Raw genomic sequence first — 21,051 nt, forward strand, 5'->3', positions numbered from 1 at the left:
GTCTTCACTTCTCCGATGCCTAAGTCAGTACATAGATAGCACGACAATAAATGAGTATTAAATGCGTATTTAATGAGGAGAGAGGAGAGAACCTTTTATAGGTGAGGAAGAGGTTGATCTTCTCTTTGTTTTCGATGTGGGACTGATGTACTTCAGTCCCCAGCTTTGGGAGCTTCTGATGCTATCTTGGCACGGCGCGTGGCGGCGCATCGACGGTGATCTGGGGGTGATCCGAGGCTCAGGTTGTTGCCCGCCTGGCTGTGCATCTGCATGTTATTCCTTTGGCGGGAATTAGTACATCTGGCGGTACAATGGGCATAGCCCATTATAGCTAATTATGCTTGTAAATGTACATGTATGTACAGTGAGAAATAAGCTCTTCATCAGTTGGGTGGAATCGAAACCCAGGTGGCAAATCAATCTGATCATCTTCCTTGAAAGTTCCAGCTTGAACAGCAAACTTTTCTATTTATTGCATCATTGATACCTTAAAACCTCACTTCTAGCTTTCTTGTCCAAAACCCTTTTTTTCAGAATCTGGGAAAGAAAATTCTCATTAGGATTACCAGCGACTCCTTTGAGTAGTAAAGAATACGAGGTAAACCGAGTATGGTTGTTGCAAACCAATCTGTAACTGAATCAATAGAGGGGTCTTCTTCATACCTAATGTAAAAGATTCAGATGCATCACATAACTAACAAATGAAACATGACTTGTCGGAGTGCATCAAACAAGCAGGAAAGCCAGAAGAAGGAACTTGCCCTTATATAACTGTAAAAGAGTCTGAGACTTTGTGTAAATAAATTGAGTTTTTACAATGTTGTACATGCAGAGAAATAACCTTATATCTAACTACAGTCTCACCTAATAAGGCACTTGGCACTTTTACATCCCTGGGGAAAAGCAACAAAAGAAGGAAGGCCTGAAAAAAAAATGTAGGTAGAAATGAGAAACAAAAGAAAATCTAAAGATTTCAATAGGTAGAAAATCTTAGAATTCAATACTGAAACTGACAGGACATGGTATGCACATTCTGGTTAGGCAAAAAATCACCAATGGTCACCGAGTTATGACCCATTCGACACTTAACTCACTGACTTTTCAAAAATATCATTTAACTCACTCACATTTACCATTATTTTACACTTAACTCACTGCCGTTAAATCTTCCTTTAGGAACCGTTAAAATTGAGGGTATATTTGTCTAAATACTAAAGTATATATTTCTAACTTTGAAAAATAATTTTTCTAGATAAAAAATGACAGATATTTTTTTGCTTTAAATTAAAATTAATTTTTTTTAAATTCTTTTTCTATTAAAAATTATCAGAAAACTATAAAAAGTTTGAAAAAAAAAATCTAACTTTCTTCAAAAAATTTTTTTTTTTTTTTTTTGGGCTAAATACTGTTTAGTACCCTGTAGTTTGGGTCTAAAATCAATTCAGTCCCTGGACTTTCAATTTCATCAAAAACACCCTCACGCTATCATTTCTAATCCAATAGATCCTTCCGTCATGATTCTGTCAAATGGAGCCGTTAAGTAGCTGATGTGGCATGCCAACTTGGCATTGGTGGGGCCCACATGGCAGGAAAAATTCTAAAATTCTAAAATAAAATTTCAGAAAATTAAAATAATACATTTTATTCTCTCTTTCTCTCTCTCTCCTCTCTCTGCCCTGCAAAGCCCCAATGTCAACTCCGCTACTACCAGACTCAGGCTGCCCACCACGGCGTCGTCACCAGCAACTGGCTCGCCCAGGCCCAAGCCGCTATGGGCTAGAACCTCGACGAACAGGCGTCAGTTTTCACCGCCATCGCTCCAGGAAGATCTCGGTCAGTCGATCCCCATCTACCTCCGCTTCGGCCCGGTTTCTCGATCCGCTTTTCTTCCGCCTCGGCCCACTTCCTCGATCTGCATCTCCTTCTTAATCTGCATCTACGTCACTTGCATCTAACTTGCAGATAAGCTCTCCAAGCTCAAACAGCACCCAGCAGTGTATCAAAATTATCATTTTTTCGTTGTTCTTTTCAATGAATTAGGAAGTTGTTGATGTATGTGATTTGCTCTCAATGGCACTTGCTACTTGATGTTGTTGAGGTTCCGAAATTGGTACTTCGACTTTGTATGGTCTTGTTTTGTGTTTGAATTGAGCCTTCTTGATTCGGCTAGAATGTTGAATTCAATTACAGAAATTCATTGTTTGTGTGCCGCAAATTTGGTCTTGTTTTATACATGCAAATTTGGTCTTTCCGCTGCATTTCTTTAGAATAGCAGGAATTCGATTCAGAGTGGAGGCTATCGCAATCACCATCGAAATCTTGAGTTTGGGTATTCTCAAGAGTCATCGGGACTTCATCGGCGTCGATCTGGATGTAATCCATATATAACTGACGAGGATCGATTTTGGGAAACACTAGAGGATTTGGGAATCGATGAGAATCGATTTTTAATCCATCGTTCCAAAATTCTTGTTTGGTGACTCCACAAGCCATAGCTTGCAATAAATAAAAAAAATTCTGAGTTTTTACAATTTTTAATTTCCCAGAATCTGAAACACCAAACCGTAACTTAAAACCCACAAAGAAACAAAATCCAGATTTGCTAGTTTGTTTTGCATTATTCAGGCTTCTGGGTTTGTCCCAGAACTAGTCACTTTTGTGTGGTTTTGAAGCGTATGCATTGTGTGCAAAAGAGATACATTAGAGAGGGGAAGAAGAGAAATGAGAAGTTTTTGATTGATGAAGGTGAAGAGGGCAGAGGAAGGTGAAGAGAGAGAATGAGCAAAGAGTTGAGATTCATTATGAAGGCTTGGGAAGCAACAGTGCGTAAAACACATATTGAAGGAAAGAAAAGGGCCAACCCTTTTTGAGAGAGAGAGAATAAAATGTGTTATTTTAATTTTCTGAAATTTTATTTTAGAATTTTAGAATTTTTCCTGCCATGTGGGCCCCACCAATGCCAAGTTAGCATGCCACATCAGCTACTTAACGGCTCCATTTGACGGAATCATGACGAAAGGATCTATTGGATTAGAAATGATAGCGTGAGGGTGTTTTTGATGAAATTGAAAGTCCAGGGACTGAATTGATTTTGGACCCAAACCACAGGGTACTAAACAGTATTTAGCCCTTTTTTTTTTTATCTTAATATTTCTTTTTCAAATATAATATGTAATTTGATAAAAAATGACCCTCTCCGTATAAATTTTTAACGACACAATAGACGGGAGTGAGTTATGTGAAAGACGGATATTAAAATGAGTGAGTTAAGTGATATTTTTGAAAAGTCAGTAAGTTAAGTGTCGAATTGGTCATAACTTTGTGACTGTTTGTGAAATTTTTTCTTCTGGTTATACATGGACTTTAATTTCCTTTCAAAATATGTCAGTCTATTATGTAATATGTATTACTCTTTCAGGTATGGAAAGAGAAAACAAGAGCAAAAAGCTCTATCAAGTAAAACCTCTGATGGAAGGTGTGGGAAATGAAAAGACAAAAGCATAAGTTGGTTATACTCTCATTATATGCAGACTAAAGTGACCTTACCTGAATTAGCCAGGGCTTGTTGTCCTGAAACATGGTCTGGAAATCCTTAGAGGTAATGACTGGAAGGTTATGATCTTCAGAATCTAAGAAGAGAAAATTGTAGTTATTCATTAGCCTAGAAACGGTGAGAAATGTTTAACGAACAGGAAATCAAAAAAAGTAAAACTAAATACTAAAAACAGTATCAACATGAGTAACAGCTTAAATTCTTGACTAACCAGAAGCAGCAGACTCTAGTAAAGGAAGGTGTATACGTGAAAAGCTTTCTCCAGCATATTTCTTTTTTAGCTTCTCAATTACATCCTATCATCGAAGATTAAACAGTGAACACCTGGCAGATGCTTAGAGAAAAGAACACGGATGGCACTCCTAGCTAAACATGTCAGTAAAGTTTTAATGTTACTAAGGCTGGGAATGGAGGCAAGAACTCACTATTTGCTCCTCAAAGCCAAAAATGTCATAGTTTCTTTTCCATGATGGATTTGTCAGCAACTCATAAGCATATCGAATCTGCAAATCATGACCAAATACCATACTTAGAGAAAAGAAGCCAAATACTACCTACGAAAACTACATATTCTGATATTCATAAATTAGTGACACAACAGTAAGTAATCCTACTACTACTATTCTAAAATCGTAGATAAAATTAAAATACACACATATGTAGAGGAAAATTTAATGGTACAAAACTTCATCAATTTGGCATTCCATCTCATATCATTACAATTCTTAAGGCAACACCAGGAATCAACTGACCTTTATAAAATTCAAGAGAATCCGGAGCTTGCGCTTCTGAATTCCTGAAATAACAACACGTCGTAGCTACTTTAACAGCTAAAATCACATTGACTCATATATGAACGCAGAAAATTATCAAAACTAAAGAACAGTGTGATACAAATTGTGACGACACGGCGTATCAAAGGATCGAAAGGAAGAGAGAGAGAGAGAGAAAGAGTTACCGCGTCGAAGAAACGTTGTCGTAGGCCTCTTTCACTTCTTCAACGGAGCTCTGACTCCTCAGACCAAGAACTGCACAATTCAACAAATTAAGAGAATCAGAGGCATGGAGTAGGCTCTGATCGTCGACGCCATTGACGACGAGCTCGTTGCCGTCGCCTTCGCCGCCGCGGAAGCATCATGGATTGCCATGATGCTCAATCGCCGGCGAGAAAGAGTGAGGAGTTCTCGGCGTTGAGCCCAAAGGTGAAAACGACGACTTGGAAGCAGGCACCGCCTTTTAAAGAGGGAGCTGATCGATGGGCTTTTTCCAATGGGATGCAGACACGTGTCATTCAGCATATACGAATATATGTCGAAGGACTAAATTCAGTTTAGTCCCTTGAACTTTAGAGTTAAAATAAGTTTAGTCCATGATTTTTTTTTTTTTTAATCAAGTTGGTCCCTGATTTTTTTTTTAATCAAGATGGTCCCTACACTTCCAATTTCCATCATCCGAGTCCAAATTTTAAAATTGACACCGATTGTGTCGTCATATGGTGAGTTGGCACCGACAAGCATGGTCCACTGTTCAGTTTTTGACTCTCAGTTTGGACGAAATGTCCAAACTACCTCTAACTTTGACTCTCACACTCGGCTCTCTCATATTCTTCTTCATCCTCCACCAAATTCGACGCCTCCGCCATCCCTAGTTCAAAGCAGAATCCCATATCCATTATCTATGTTAATAATCTACTTCCAACCAAATCACAGCAAAACAAGAGCACATTATCAAAGCTACAAAACCACAAGTAATCAACATTTTTCTTTCCTGAGCTAGAATTCTCATCGACATCAGGACTAAAATCCCTATCAACATTTCCATCAAATTTCACCAAATTACGAACCTTTAACGAAAACCCACCTCCAAACTCACCACCATTATCCAATTCCCGATCCGAGTCGGACTCCATTTGATCAATGAGATGAAACAAAGCCCACGACAAGGAAAACCGACTCGGGTACCTAGAAGCTCGTAGCTTCTCAGTATGGTACCGCTTGCGAAGCTTCTCTATCTTATGACGACACTGCAACGCGGTCTTGAGCGGCGAGGAGGGAGCCAAGGAAGCAGTGGCGGCAGCGACTTGGTCCCAGTCAGCTGATTTTGGATTGGTGCGGCGGAGAGAGAACCAACGGTCGCGATAGGCGAGGATGAGGGAGCGGGGCCTTGTCCTGGGTCTAGCAAGGGGGTGGGACCGGGCGGGGTTTGGGGTGGACGGCGGTGACGACGGTGGACATGGTTGGGTTGCTCGGACGCCCTCCCACAACTCCAGCACGCTCATGGTCTCGTCATTGACCTCAAACCCGACATGCAAAACGAGATCAGCAGTGGAGGAGAGCGACTGAGCTCTGGTTTGTCGTTTAGCGTGGTGAACTGTCGTTGACCTCAAACCCGACATGCAAAATGAGATCAGCAGTGGAGGAGAGCGACTGAGCTCTGGTTTGTCGTTTAGTGTGGTGAACTGGATGTGGTACGGGTATGGGTCAAAAAGAAGAAGAGAGAGAATTGGAATGGGATGCGGGAGAGAAAGAAGAGGGAGATGTAGAAGCTTGTAGGTGAATGGAATCCCGTTTTCTTTGTGTTTTTTTTTATTAATTTGGGCTAGGAGCAGCGCTGGAGTTATTGTGGTCGTGATCTAAGGGCGAAGAGGACATGGGTTGAGACGTGGAGGAGGAAAGGGACAGGGAGAGAGAGGGAGGAGCTCTCGGGTTTCAGGAAGAGAGATAAGGAAAATAGTATTCAGGATAGTTTGGACATTTTGTCCAAATTGAGAGTCAGAAACTAAACAGTGGGTCATGCTTGTCGGTGCCAACTCGCCATATGACGTCACAATTAGAGTCAATTTTGAAATTTGGACTCGGGTGATGAAAATTGGAAGTGTAGGGACCATCTTGATTAAAAAAAAAAGTCAGGGACCAAACTGATTTTAGCCCTAAAATTCGAGGGACTAAAAGGAATTTAGTCCTATGTTGAATCAGGTGAAGCTCTTCTTCTTGGATGTTTTTAATACATGGCAAGTTTGCTGTTTTTGGGCCAGCCTTGTGTTGAGGGGGAGAGTCCAGCCCATTTAACATGGGCTAATAGATTGCAATAGACAGATTTTAGATTTATGAAACTCTTAGGACTCTCGTATGATAGGTGAGATACAGCTCTATTTAGACGTACTTTTATCCGTTTGTATTTTGGCTCAAAAAGTCTCGATGTATCCTTAGAGTGTGATGTGTCTAGTAGCTTTATTTGTGGAGAAAAAAAACATCAACATTATAAATTAACTAACTGTTCAGTTTACTTTGTCTAATCTACCTACGTTATTTCATGCATTTTCATAAACAACTTGTCCCTTTGACTCATGTATGCCACTTCAATGACCATTTGATATTTGGAATAGGGTAAATTACCAAATTAAATTCGATTATTTATGGCTCTGTGTATTTTAGTTAAAATAATTTCTTGACAAGAATAAAAAGGTCTCGTATGATTCACACTTCTTAACTTACTAATTAATGTTAAAAATTGAGAATTGACACCCTTTATAACTAAAACCCTAATTGATATTATCCACCACCCTTGTTAATTTTCATTCAAGATCGAAATCCAATCCATATTTTCTAGGCTATGAAAATTAAAATAGATAACAAGTTAAAGGTTAAGACTATACCTGAATACTGAAAACGTTCATAAAAGGAAATAACTAAAGAGATTAATCTCATAAAATCTCTCAAAATATGCATAACATCACTATTGTATACAAGTATATCCTATAACCAGAATTGTAATTGAATCACGTATAGTCACATTGCATGATAATGCGTTAATTGATATGTGTGTATAAATAGTGCTCAAGGATATGTGAATTAGCAGTAATCCTTAATTAGCCTACTGTCTAATAGTTGGTATAACATTAATTAGTAGCGAATATAAAGAACAATTTAGCACATATATAGTAGTTTCATTAAGAACTAAAGTTTGTCTATAATAAATTATTTTTCAGAAAAAAATTTAAAAAATAGTAGGTTTTCTAAATTATCTCCTGACATGTTATCAAATTTAAATAAGAGACACAAAAGTTAATTAGAAACGAAAAAATCGACGTAAATTGATACACGGTTTATAATACTTCATATACGTACTACATTTAGTCCTCTATTAAAATTTAGGTACTATATTTTAGGCGGTTGGTGAGGACATATCATCATTATTATTTCAAAGGTACGTTGTTCCCTGTCCGCTCATCATGACCGTTGCACATTGTTCCAAGCTCCAAGCATCCCCAACTTCAAATCCATTACTGTTATGACTGTGCTGGGGTAGTAAGGCCATCTCCAGCTGTGGAGGGCTAAAATAACCCCCGGGTTAAATTTTAGCCCCCGATAATCACTATTCAAGCAAATAGCAAGAGTTATAATTTCTACCATCTCCAATCCTTAAGACTATAAGTTTAAACACCATGTTATTTTATTGTTTGTCCTTTAATCTCAGCCATTGATTTTGTTGATCAAAATTTTGGACCACCAGCGTGGTCCCCACGAAGAAGAAGCCCAAGGGCTAAAACAAAGGGCTATGTTTAGCCCAGCCCTTGGCCCTTTTAGCCCCCCAAATCAGTTTTTGTTATAGCATAGTCTTGGGTTGGAGATGGAAAATGGTGTTTTTTGGGCTATATATACCAACCCCTTAGCCCAGAGTTGGAGATGGCCTAATGCCTCCAATAGTTCACCATATTCATTATTAGTACCCAGAAGTCTAGAACTGATGTACTGGTTCTTGGAGCCTCAAACTGATCACAATTAGTAAGGACGTCCTCAATAGTCAACATCAACTTAACCAAATGAACCAACCTCCTGCCCAAGTGCCCAACGTGGGTGGCAGTACTACCAATAACACCACCTTGGCCACATAGTGCACTATCGGCAGCTAATATTGACTTTAACAGTAACAGGATTTCCCGTGCTCTTTCGTTCATCTCAAGGCATTGTGGTACAGGCACCGGTCCAGATCTAGGAGGTTGGTCATGACTGATGAGTAGTTTTGACTGTGGAAAATCTAGCTTCTGCTTGAAGCCAAGCAGTCTCCGATAAATAGTACAGTACATGCTGCACAATATACTACGTCCTTTATTTACAGCTTCCCTTTTCATTTTGACAACTTTCTTTAAATCGGGGACCAGAAAATGACCTGATTTCGTGTGGTATTTAATTTGGGAATGAAAACCAAACTTGGCATTGTACGTTACACAGGTGATTTCCCCCGACAAAGCTATTCTTGTTAAATAGTACTGCATGCTAGTTACCTTGTTTGGATCTGTAACTACTGGAGTTAAATAGTACTGCGTATAGGTACGCGTCCAGTTAGGTCTACTGGTCTAGCTTATATTGATAATATGCAATTGCCATATTTGCCTAGGATCAATTCAGATCAACTACTCCGAATATCTACAAATATGGAGATCATTGTTACCAGCTGGCTAGCTATATATATATATTGCTTCAGCACCTCAAAATGAACTCGCACAGCGTTCATGCAGAAAAGATTCTACGTAGAGATAGGATCCTTCATTTACCAGCAGTGGTCCATTTACAGTTTACAGTTCCGATCCACGTACTAATTAGTTGCAGATCGATGCCAATTGATTAACACTGGTGTTGGAAATTGGCTTGCATTTTCAAATTGTGGACATGATGATCAACATTATCGCGATCAGCAAGAGTCATCGGCATGAATTGTCCAGGTCTAGCATGAGCTAAATAGCCACCCGTCGGCCAGCTACAGTTTACTGATCAGCTGCTGCATGGAACAGGAAAAATTGAAAAAAGGAGAAAAAAATTAATATGCATGGTAGATGTTTTCCATAATAGCACCTGATGTTTCATTCATTCTACCTAATTATAACCCTGTTTCATTCAGTTAAGCGCGCAGATGATTACTACACGTACGCACGAACACTACAGTAGATGCACAACTTCAATGATTCCGGCATTTATTTCAAAATTACTTTCTCAACTATACATATATAACTGCAAACCTGAATGCTTAATAATACTGACCTCTAGGGATCGAGAACTTTTAATGAGCATTACTAAAATGAGGGATTCATGAGGATTATCTGATCAACGGTTTGGGAGACCCACTTTTCAATCACATTACTGCAAATCAACCATCAGATGTTTATGCATGCATGAGTACATCACTTCTGAAATATTTAATGGTTGATTTGCAGAAATGTGATCAAAAAGTTGTCTCACAAGAAATTCCTCATGAAGTCCTTATTAGAAGCTCTCCCCTAATCTCTAAGGCTGTAACCAATATAAAAAATAACTTTTATTCAATGATTTATAATGGAGGAAATGCAGAAACTGCAATAACAAATTATGTATAGTTTGGATCTTATCTAAAATGTGTTTAGTCTGTTTTGGGTTTCTAACTGAATGGTGCTTGTTCTATCTTCTCGCCCGTCTGATTATGTATATTCCCACGCACAGCAGAATAGAATCGAACAAAAAAAAAATGAAGGAAAAATTATAAATACTCAATGTACAACAAGCAGCTCAATTTTCGGGATTTACTACTGATTCGTTGCCCCTTTGCCTTTTCTACCCTTTTTTTCTGAAGTCAATATCTGATACTCAAGTCATGCCTCGTCATCAAGCAAGGGGGATTAATGAATCTCGCATGAAATTTCATGCAAATTATCCCGAGAAACTGGTAGAAGAGTCATATACTAAAGTTAGGTAGCTAGAAATTTATTGCAAAATAAAGCCCTACGTAGGGCTCAATCTTGACCTAGACCAGGTCGTTAGTGGATAATGTCAAGGGATATAGATTGCCAAAATATCAAGCACTTCGAAAGCACACAAGGAGTCAAGTTCCAGATGTTTGCCCAAAAAATTGCCGCAATTATGTTACTGAAACTCATCTAATGCATTTGAAAGATACAAGGACCTAATCTAATCTACCAACCTTTTTTTATTTTTTTTTTTTATATTGACTTCTAATACCTTCTTAAAGAGAATGTAGGAAATTAATTTTGTGGAAAGGAGGTAACCTTCTTTAATAACAATGAACAATTAGGGCTATAAATCGGCAAGATAGAGTTCGAGTTCGACTCATATTCGTCACATTTGGGAAAGAAACAAGCCAAACTTGACTCAATATTAAGTTCGATAAGAAAATCGAGCCGAGCTTAAACTGTAATATATTCAGCTTGTAACCTCATGAGCAACTCAAACTCGTAAAATGATATATCTGCTAATTAAGCTTAAACACTTTGGTATTCGCCTCGACTCGACTCATTTACACCCTTATGAACAATCTAGCAAAAACGAAAGTTAAAATTACCTTATTAATTTTCAAAATAAATCTAGATTTCTCACACCAAATTAAACCTAAAGAAGATGATTCGTATAGAGATTATGCCTTACGTAAAAGTGATGGAAGACGTTTATCAAAAAATTTGGTTTTAGAAGCATCTCAATGATTTAATTTATTTTTTGAGATGGAAAAAAATATATTTTTAGTCACTCAACTTTCGCTTGATTGACACTTTGGTCACTCATGTTTATAAAATCTCACTTTAGTCACTCAAATTTAACTCCAACTATCACTTTAGTCCACCGGTGAATTTTTCCAATAAAAAAAGTCACATGACGCCTCTCATGCCATTTTTCAAGGGTTATTTTAAGATGTTGAAGAGATGTGAGACCTTTGGTTTGAATATAGGTTGAAATTTTCTGAAATTATAGGACGAAAATAACCCTTAAAAATGGCATGTTAGGTATCATGTGACTTTTTTTATCGAAAAAATTCACTGGCGGACTAAAGTGATAGTCGGAGTTAAAGTTGGGTGACTAAAGTGAGATTTTATAAACATGAGTGACCAAAGTGTCAATCAAGCGAAAGTTGAGTGACTAAAACGATATTTTTTCCTTTTGAGATTCGTATCTAAGTTTCTCAACATATGTTTTTTAACTTTTATTTTTATCTAGTCAAAACGATGAGAGCGAAAGCTCTATCTTTTCTCCCTTTCTGGCGGCTACGAACCCTAGCTTTAGGGTTTCGTCCGTCGAGCTTTTTGGCTCTTGTTGAGGTCTCTTCTCCTCGTGGTGCCTGTTGGTTGATCTCTCTGAGATCGTGGCTTGTTCAACCAACTGGTTGTGGCACCTGATTCACCAACATCTTGTACGATAGCGTGTGGTGCCGCAAGTGATGATGTTGATAAGAATTTTCGTCTTTTAGTGCAATGGCGACATCGGATTCGCCTCTGGGATCCAGGTTCTATTCTGGTAACTTTGGATCGGGGTTATGCTCGCGGCGGTGCGCCATGGCTTTGCAGGGAATGGAGATTGTTAAGTCTGAGGTGGCTACGCGTGCGTCCGGTTCAGTGGATCTTCTTTCTTCCTAGTGCGGTACGGGGATCCCTATCCATCCGTGGCACTGTGGTTTTTGGAAATCCCCATGGCAAGATGGACGATTGGTTTAGACGCGAGGCTGCTCGGTGATGGTGGCGGTACCCAGACTATGTCGGCGATGCGACAGTCCGGTTCGACGACGCAGGGCGGGTCGGTTCTCGAGTGCCCACCTGCTTGGGTGTCCACAGCTTTTCCAGATGGGCCGGTGTTTGGGTGCCCAAAGTATTTCCACTTGGGCCTAGGTTTTTTATTTAACTCAGGATTTGTACCGGATTTGAATTCGGATCTTAGATTAGAGACAGGGGCTCAATTTGTGCCAGTATTGGTTCTGGTTGTTGGGAGTTTGTCTGCTAATTAATGTCCGAGTTTTTGACACCTTTAGTTACTTTCAAACTCTTGGTGAGCGAATCACCTCTCCTTAGTGATCATTGATAGCTAAGTTTAAAAGCTATTGATTTTCCTTATTCTCCTGCAAATATGTCAATCGTAGTATAGAGAAATAAGGGTCTCCCGCAGAGGATTAAGTTAAACTAAGTGCTTACAAAAGTCACAAAAACGTGACTGCAGTTCCTACTGAACAGCAGTCAAAAGACAAACTACGAATCTAACCAAAACAACCCAGAAAAATATGAAAATTTACAGAGACGTACTAGACACACAAGGCGTCCAGCACACAAAATTTGGTGAATTTCGGAGTTGATTTGCTATGGAAATAAAATACAGAAAAACAGAGAACAGAAAGAAAAACGAAATTGAAGCAGATTTGAAGTTGGTTGATATCAAGATAATGAAAGTAGCTAGGAAGGAAGTATCCACCCCCAAAAATCACACACAACACACTTTGTCCAATTTGCTACCAATTAACTTAGTTGAAGATGCTCAGATTGGCTCGGTACGCTTGAACACAACCTATTACCCTTTCTTACTTTGTACGCTAGGCAGGAAGTGCTCTACACCTAGACTATTCCCAAGCAATGCAACCTAAAGGTACGTTTATTAGATTAAACATGCAGAGATCATTAAGTTTGAAAAGAGTTTGAGCAATCACTAGGCATCGCAAATAACTTAGAGCCTTGCTAAACCTAGGGTTTTGTTTACTTGCTAGTGATACTACCAATTACTTCTCTAGATAATTTGAGGAATCCAACTATTGATCCAGGCATCAAACAATCAAAGTATTAGAACCCTAGAATGCATACTAAGTAGGCCTCCAAAGCACACAAACATAGAATTCATCAATGAGAAATCGGTAAACAAAACCTCAACTTTATTAATTGGAAAACAAATTGAATGTCAAAGCATGTTATGGATCATGTCTAGGGGCTTCAACTGCCCCCTAACTACTGGAAATTTAGTTACACATAATGGAAATCAAAAACACAAAGGAGTTCATGGAGGAAGAAGACAACAAAAATCAGAAAATTGGAAAATACGGATCAACGATCGATCTCTGGCGTGCAACGATCGATCGTTTCTGGCAAGGTTGTAGTTCTTCTTTTTCTCAAGCTCTTGTGCGTCTATGCTTTTTTGTATGTGAGATCCCCTTTTCTTGAACGTCCAAGGAGAGATTTTATTCAGTTTGTAACTCTTTCCTTCTTTTCTTTTGGGACTCTAACTCCTTGATTAATGTTCTGATTGATTTAGGATTCATTGACATCCTTCTATCCAATAGGAGCAGCCAAGAGAATTAATTGCTGAATATCTTTTCCTTCATATTGCCTTAAGCTTCCTTGATTCATCAAGAGTCCACAATTCTCCATCAATTGCACATATCTCCTTCCTTTTGCTCTTATTTCTTTCCTTACTTCAGAAAACCTAATAAACATAAAAACAACTAAATTAACCAGAAAATAAGATAAACTAACAATTATTCAAAAAAAAAAAAAAGATAAACTAACAAAGTAAATATGGGAATTAACAACATTATTATCGCATAATTATGCTCCTATCAATCATATCACCAATTGCGGTTACTATTACATTTACACTACTCGAGTGACATATGTAGTGCAGCGATGCCTTTTAGCATTTAGTTATATATATCCTGGTTAATTTTTCATTCTAGACATGCTTGTGCATCTTGTTATGCATTATGGCTTTTTATTTTTTATTTTTATGCTATTATATCGTCTCATGCACGAGAAGTTTTAAATACACACCCCTAATTACTTAATACACACTCCATACTTAATACACCACCCATTTAATTTCTCCTTCTAATAATTTACTAAATACACAACCCAAAGTACCTAAAATACCCTTAATCTCAAAAATCATGAAATATCATACTTTTTTACTATATTAAGGTTACTATTTAATATGATTAGTATATTCTAGTATATTGACATTTATTACTTGTGTTAGTTATTGAGAAATCCATAAAGATTTATTATTATTCCCTTTAAATAGATGCATATAAATAGGCTTCGTGTTATTTGAGCTCTCATCCACCAAACACCATGTTAATTAAGTATAAAATTATGAGTTGAACATTCAACCAAAACTATACCAGTAGTTTCTCCATAGTGGCGGAACTAAATAGTTGTCATTAGAGGGGCCAAACAAATTAACAATTACAAAGTTTTTTCACCTGTGATGTTTTATATTAGAAAATAAATTGATTAATCATAACTCTTAGAACAAAAAAGGAAATTAACTAAAAAATGGGAGTAAAGCGATATGTTTTAAAAATATTTAATGCCATTGATTTTGAAATTCTAAATATTATGGTCTCTAACCTCATCTAATTACAATTTATTTAAGATAGTTTCTAACTTTATTCTTGTATTAAATTGGGAGGCCATGTATAGAAATTAGATAAACACAACAAACTATTTATACATAAATAGAATAATATAAGGAAAATATGACTATTTTTTTCTTCTTCTAATGCATAGATGTCTGTTTTGGTCATTTAACCTACCTACAAAATTTAATTTAAAATATAAAATAATAGGGATGTGTATTAAGTGATTAGGGGTGTGTATTTAAAATTTCTCTTCATGCACTCCTTAATCCCGTTCCAATGGTCAGCTGCTGACCATTGAACTTTTGGTCACTCACTGTCTGATTTCAATCGGACGGTTCACAGCTAAGTGAAGAGAGAGGAGAAGAGAGTTGTGAACCGTCCGATTGAAATCGGACAGTGAGTGACCAAAAGTTCCATGGTCAGCAGCTGACCATTGGAACGGGATCGCCTTAATCTATACTATTATTAAGAGAAGAGGGTTTGTTAGCCAAGATCTAAAATTTTAATAGAAAAGACCCTAGAAGATTAATAAACTTTGAGAATTAATTAAATTAGAAGGATAATAAAGACATTTACAAAATATATTTTTATTAAAAAAATAAACAAAAAAAGTATCCACAACCCACTTTTCTCTTCCCATTATCTTTTCTCTGCGATAACAAACATTTTTTATTTCCTGAAGAAAAAAATAATAATAATAAGTTGTAGATGCAGAGCATGTGTGAAGAAATGCTAGTTTCATTTAATACAGCTGGTCTCTTTTCATTATTTAAAAAAAAAAAAAAAAACGTTAATTTCTCAAATCTCAGCATAATCATGTAAGGCCGAGAAGCAAGAATTGGAAACGGTGGAATTAATGTACAATACTATATAGTTAAATAGATGGATAGTTCACTAATACTAATTCATAATCAAGCCCAGTCATGATCATCTCCTCTTGTCGTCTATTAGCTTTATTACTTGTGAGTTGAGACAGGTGTTGATTGAAGATCATAATTTTCCTCAAGAGCTTAGTCAGCTTACTGGAACATAAATAGGTTTTTCAACCCCCCGCTCATGATCACATTTTGATAGTCAGCACTGATATCATTACATTGTTCCAAAGTCCAAGCATCCACGACATCAAACCCAGTATTATTGTAGCTCTGCTGGAGTAGTAGTGCCTCAAATAGGTCACCGTATTCATCAGTACCACTCTCCTCTGAAACTTCATTGAAATCCGGAGCTGCTGGTATGGTTAATTTTGGAACTTCAAACTGTCTCCCATTATTACCAAGTACACCGTCAAAATTACCGAATGAACCAATCTCTTGAACAACCTTAGTGGCACGACCAACACCACCGGCTTCGTCGCCACCACCACCGCCTGCAGCTAATGACTTTGACATCATTAGGGTTTCCCATGTTCTTAAATTGAAGTCAAGGCACTGTGGTGCTGGTGGTGCTGGTTTGAGTAGTTTTGACTGTCTCACAAATCTAGCTTCTGCTTGAAGCCTAGCACTTTCCCACTGAGCTATGTGGCTGAGGTTTGACAGGTTCTTTGGGTCGCCATTAGCAGAGGCAAGGATGGCGGTTTTGGGTTTGTGGGTTACAGGATCAAACCCTGTCTTGGCTAACCTCTTCTTTAGATGTGTGTTCCAGTAGTTCTTTATCTCATTGTCTGTTCTCCTTGGTAAGTTCGCAGCTATGGCTGACCACCTAATACACATTTACGGATTTACCCCAAAAACAATGCATCACCATGTTTGTATAATATCGAAAAATATGCACTTTTTAAATAGTATTATCATTTTTTTTTTGGCAATGAGTATTTGGATGGGGTTAAGTAGACATAATTTTTTTGTGAAAAACCCCACTTAAATGATAAAAATGACAAATAATTTTATCATTTAAGTGGGGTTTTTCACAAAAAAAAAAAAATTCTGTATACTTTGTCACTTGTCAGAGACCCTAGTTAGGAACTACAAAAGTACAAAGACGTTTTGAAAGGTGTCTAATCTGGACCATATGGTGTTGCAAATCTAGCCCACTGAGATCTCAGATAAGACAGCTAGTTCATGCTATTCAAACTCACATTCTCTCTGGTCGTCAATGGGCAGGGCAGGGCCGGCCCTGCCCAAAATTAATGGGCTCGGGCCGGGCCGGGCAGGGCCAAAACATATTTTTTTTATTTTTCGGGCCGGGCAGGGCCGGGCTTCTCTTAAAAATCAAGGCCCAGGGCCGCCCATGGGCCCAGGGCCTTACGGGCTTTTTAGGGTCGGGCCGGGCCGGGCTTTTTTGGGTGGGCAGGGCCGAGCCCATAATATTTATATGTCATATTATTTTGTTAAAAAAAAATACAAAAAGCTATGAAAAAATTTGATATGTTAATGATTGACCAAAATAAAATACAAAATTAAAAAAACATATGACCTAATGCAATAATTAGTTCAATATAACTACATAAAAAGATATTAATACAAGAATTGAATGGGCTTTCGGGTGGGCTTATAAGGCCGGGCCGGGCGGGCTTTAATGGGCATATAATGGGCCGGGCCGCGGGCCGGGCCGGGCCTGGGCTTTGAACCCTCCGCCCTAGCCCTGCCTCGTGCCCAATGGGCAGGGCCGAGATGGGCTTTGCTGCGGGCCGGGCCGGGCTTTTGCCCACTGGGCCGGGCGGGCGCCCATGGGCTTTTAGGCCCGCGGGCCAAATGATGACCCCTATTCGAGAGTTTCTATTATGACCTCCAAATCTGCTCACTTGACCTCACTCTATTATGAATTAATAAATGACATATATAACATACTATAAAATGACTATTAAGGACAATAATTATACCCAAAAAAATATTATATTTAGTTTATGTAGACTTTCCAATTCAATAATATTAGATTGTATTCCTTATTATTTTCCTTATCTATTTTCATATTCCAATTTCACTACATACTCGTTAAAGCATTCATATATATTTAATAAGAATTAAAAATATGATTAAGATCATGTGACATAAAAATGTATGATATATATGTTGAACGCATATTGGTGAAAGAAAACAAAATAAATCCTCTTATGATTTATGAACTAAATCTAAGTCTATCCATCATATTTGCAAAAAAAAAAATATATATTTAAATAATTAATCATGAGGTACAAAAAATACAGAAAAATGATAAACATTAAAGAAAATGATTTCTTTACTTTTTTTGCACAGCTAAAATAGAAAAAAAAAAAATTTTAAAAAAACCATAGAATAGTTCATGTCATTTTACTCAATACCTTGTGTTTTTATTGGAAAAGAGATTTATGCAAGTTGTTTGATTAAGAAATGTAGATTTAGTTAAGATCTATAGAGTAATTAAATCACTGAAATGACTAAATTTTTTATTTTAAAGATAATAATTTGTTTGCAAATTATATGAGTGAGGTTATTTGAGGAACTTTAGTGAGGTTTAGTGAGTAAATTTAATATTTGAAAATTTGTTAAGAGGTGTGAAAAGCATAGAGGCCAAGTGAGCAAATTTGGAGATTCCAATAGAAAAACTCTTAATGTTCAGTTGAACAAATTAAACAGTACAGCTATATAAGTCAAATTAGGGCCTCACGTACGTTAAAATTATATCTTTCATTAGATGTATCAAGTATATATGTTTACGATTTTGTATCTCCATGATCATGATCTGATCCACTAGAATTTCTCAATTAATTTTTGAGTTGATCGGATATATACTCTAAATTTTGCACAGTATTGAAGCAAGTTATCCAGATTTTATGTTCATCGTCACAAATAATTTTTTTTTTTTATACTTTATATTTGGATTTGATTTGATATAATATAATATATATTATGTTCAGGTGTTATATACATGTATATCAAAAACTTGTTGGGATTGTAAAGATGGGATACATGAACCAACTTGCAAGTTCTCAAAACCTACAATATAATGAACTTGATGACTTTAATATAACCTACTGATAAAACCAAGAACTAAAAATAATTAGTAACCTGTTGCCGAGAAGTGCATGAAGCTGAATGATGGTCTGGTCATCCTGAAAACTGAAATTTCCTCTCTTAATAGCAGGGTTTAGGTAGTTTCTCCATCTTAGCCTGCAGCTCTTCCCACATCTTTGCAAACCTATCATACATACGTACCAAAACAGCAGACCAAAAATAAAGAAACACATCAACAAATGACAGGGGGGAGAGAGAGAGAGAGAGAGAGAGTACCAGCTTTCTTGGGCAAGGACCGCCAGCTTCCATGGCCATGTTGTTGAATGAAAGCAAAGAGCTTCTTGTCCTCTTGAGGAGTCCATGGCCCTCTTTTTATCTCCGAAGTCGTAGCAGTGCTGTTAGTTAACGTTATGGACTTCCCCATGATGAAGATTCGCTATAGCTGCCTCTGCTTCTCAGGAAAGATTTTCGGATTGAGAATTCCCAATCAAGGTATGACCAGAATCACCGCCATTACCTACATATTTATATTGGTTGAAGTAACTATTGGAATTTCTTTATGACCAGACTACCCTTTTGTTTTCAGGACTATTGGTTTTGCTTAAATTGGTTGGAGCCGTGTTAATGTGTTATACTTAATGATATTGTCCCACCTCCAGCTTGATATTTGACACACCAGACACCCATTCTGTGAACATAAACTAATTACTCTAAATAAAGATTCCACAACTTGGTATGGACGGTATACCGACGTAACTGCCACTTCACCAACTCAGTTAAATATATATTGATGGGATATCTCAGGGTCTCATGATCTATCTGAATGCAATGCTTGTGCTACTGTGCATGTGAATAATATGTTATGTAATATTATATATATGTACACATATAACATGGGAATAGATATCATATGGGCGATGTTCGTTTAGCTCGGCTGTAATTGTTCTCTGATTGTAACGAAGTAACCTAGGGTTTTTCGTTCAAAATTGGTTTAATTTGATAATATGAATTGTTCCATTTCGTGAGTGCAACAAAGTAGCAGCTTATACCTTATTTTCAATGATTTTTTAAGTCCCTAGAATCAATCATGTGTTTTGCAACCACTTTCGTATAATGACTTTAACTGAGACCGGTTCTTGATTAACATAAACTTCAAACCGATGGGTACGCCTCCCTGTTGGGGGAGTGAGCGTTGATAACTATTTTCAGCTCCTCAACAGCAGATAAAAGGGAAAGAATTGAACCAGATAATACATAGTAGATATGTGCAAGCAAGATTGTATTAATTCTTTAAACCACAACACATATGACAAAATAATATAGGTGTTACACCCAAAACCAGTTGATCGTTGAAGAGGCCCAAAATCTTATTCTTCTATTATAACACTAAACTCTTATAAACTCTATTAAAAGTTATCTGAAATAATACTCCACAATCTCACACTATGAACCCCTGGACAAATGCTATGAAAAACTTAATTAAAGGAAACAAGAAGCAGATAATGAAGGCCGTGAGACTGAATTATTGCTTTCTGACTTGAAGATTACAGAATGAGCTAGTTTTGCAGCTTATACAGCTCTCTCCTCTTTCTGACAATGATTGTCGACTAATAATAGTCAACAATGCTGATATATACCTAGCTAACAGCAACACATATACCCATAGGTATAGCATTTAAACTGAATGAATTTCTATTGCACTTGGATCGATGATCGATCTTCAGTGCCTGGAGATGGCTTGGTAAATGGCATAGTTTCGGGACCTCAAAAGTTTTGAAAAACTTTTAATATAATTAGATAAAGCTAGCTAGCCTGCATGCAGAGATACTGTTTGTTTGTTTCTTTCTTTCTTTTTTTTCCCTCAAAATCCTACCCCACCCTTAATGGGGCTTGAACATATGATCTCCCACATGAAAAGGCACTGTCTGACCACCCCACCAAACACACGCACCGAAAGAATAGGATCCTCCGTTAGTTACCATGCCACTACTTCAGGTCCAATATTAATTATCTCCAACTCTCCATTTACTAATGGTTTGCAGATGACAAACTTGGCTCGGGAATTGAGATTCCATAATCGATGCCCCTTGTTAATCATATACAACAGAAAACTAAAACAATTAGCTGGGGGTTAATGGGGATTGAATTGAAATACGTATGCATGCTGATCTGATCATTTCAATTGGTTTCAGTTTAGGGCCGTAAAGCAATGCTGCACTAGCTGCATAAAACATTATGTGCGTGTAATATGCACTTATACGTCAAGACGCGTCGTCATAATGACAATGATAAATAATTTCTCATTACTATTGGTTTCGCAAACAGTAATGCTAGGTGAACTATTTTTTTGAGTACCAACTGCATCCCGTCTTATGTGGTAACTGATGTAGTAGAAAATCTAACATATCACAGAATTTCATT

The 21,051-nt window shown here is 37.4% G+C and overlaps 2 protein-coding genes across 2 annotated transcripts; both read right to left on the minus strand.

Annotated features, from left to right (window-relative positions):
* Nucleotides 1-369: 369 nt before the first annotated feature.
* Nucleotides 370-4,080, minus strand: LOC133745060 (uncharacterized). Its single transcript, XM_062173055.1, has 5 exons — nt 3,979-4,080; nt 3,765-3,849; nt 3,547-3,629; nt 865-922; nt 370-663 (listed from the first exon to the last, which is right to left on the minus strand). The coding sequence occupies exons 1-5, from the start codon at nt 4,078-4,080 to the stop codon at nt 563-565; spliced, it is 429 nt and encodes a 142-aa protein (XP_062029039.1). The 3' UTR covers nt 370-562.
* An 11,335-nt stretch (nt 4,081-15,415) lies between these two features.
* Nucleotides 15,416-19,177, minus strand: LOC133741925 (transcription factor MYB106-like). The gene is made up of 3 exons (XM_062169638.1): nt 18,907-19,177; nt 18,685-18,814; nt 15,416-16,399 (listed from the first exon to the last, which is right to left on the minus strand). Exons 1-3 carry the CDS (start codon nt 19,052-19,054, stop codon nt 15,721-15,723), a joined length of 957 nt encoding a protein of 318 aa, XP_062025622.1. The 5' UTR covers nt 19,055-19,177; the 3' UTR covers nt 15,416-15,720.
* Nucleotides 19,178-21,051: the final 1,874 nt, after the last annotated feature.

Source organism: Rosa rugosa, chromosome 4 (genome assembly GCF_958449725.1).
Source record: "Rosa rugosa chromosome 4, drRosRugo1.1, whole genome shotgun sequence".
Lineage (NCBI taxonomy): Eukaryota > Viridiplantae > Streptophyta > Magnoliopsida > Rosales > Rosaceae > Rosa > Rosa rugosa.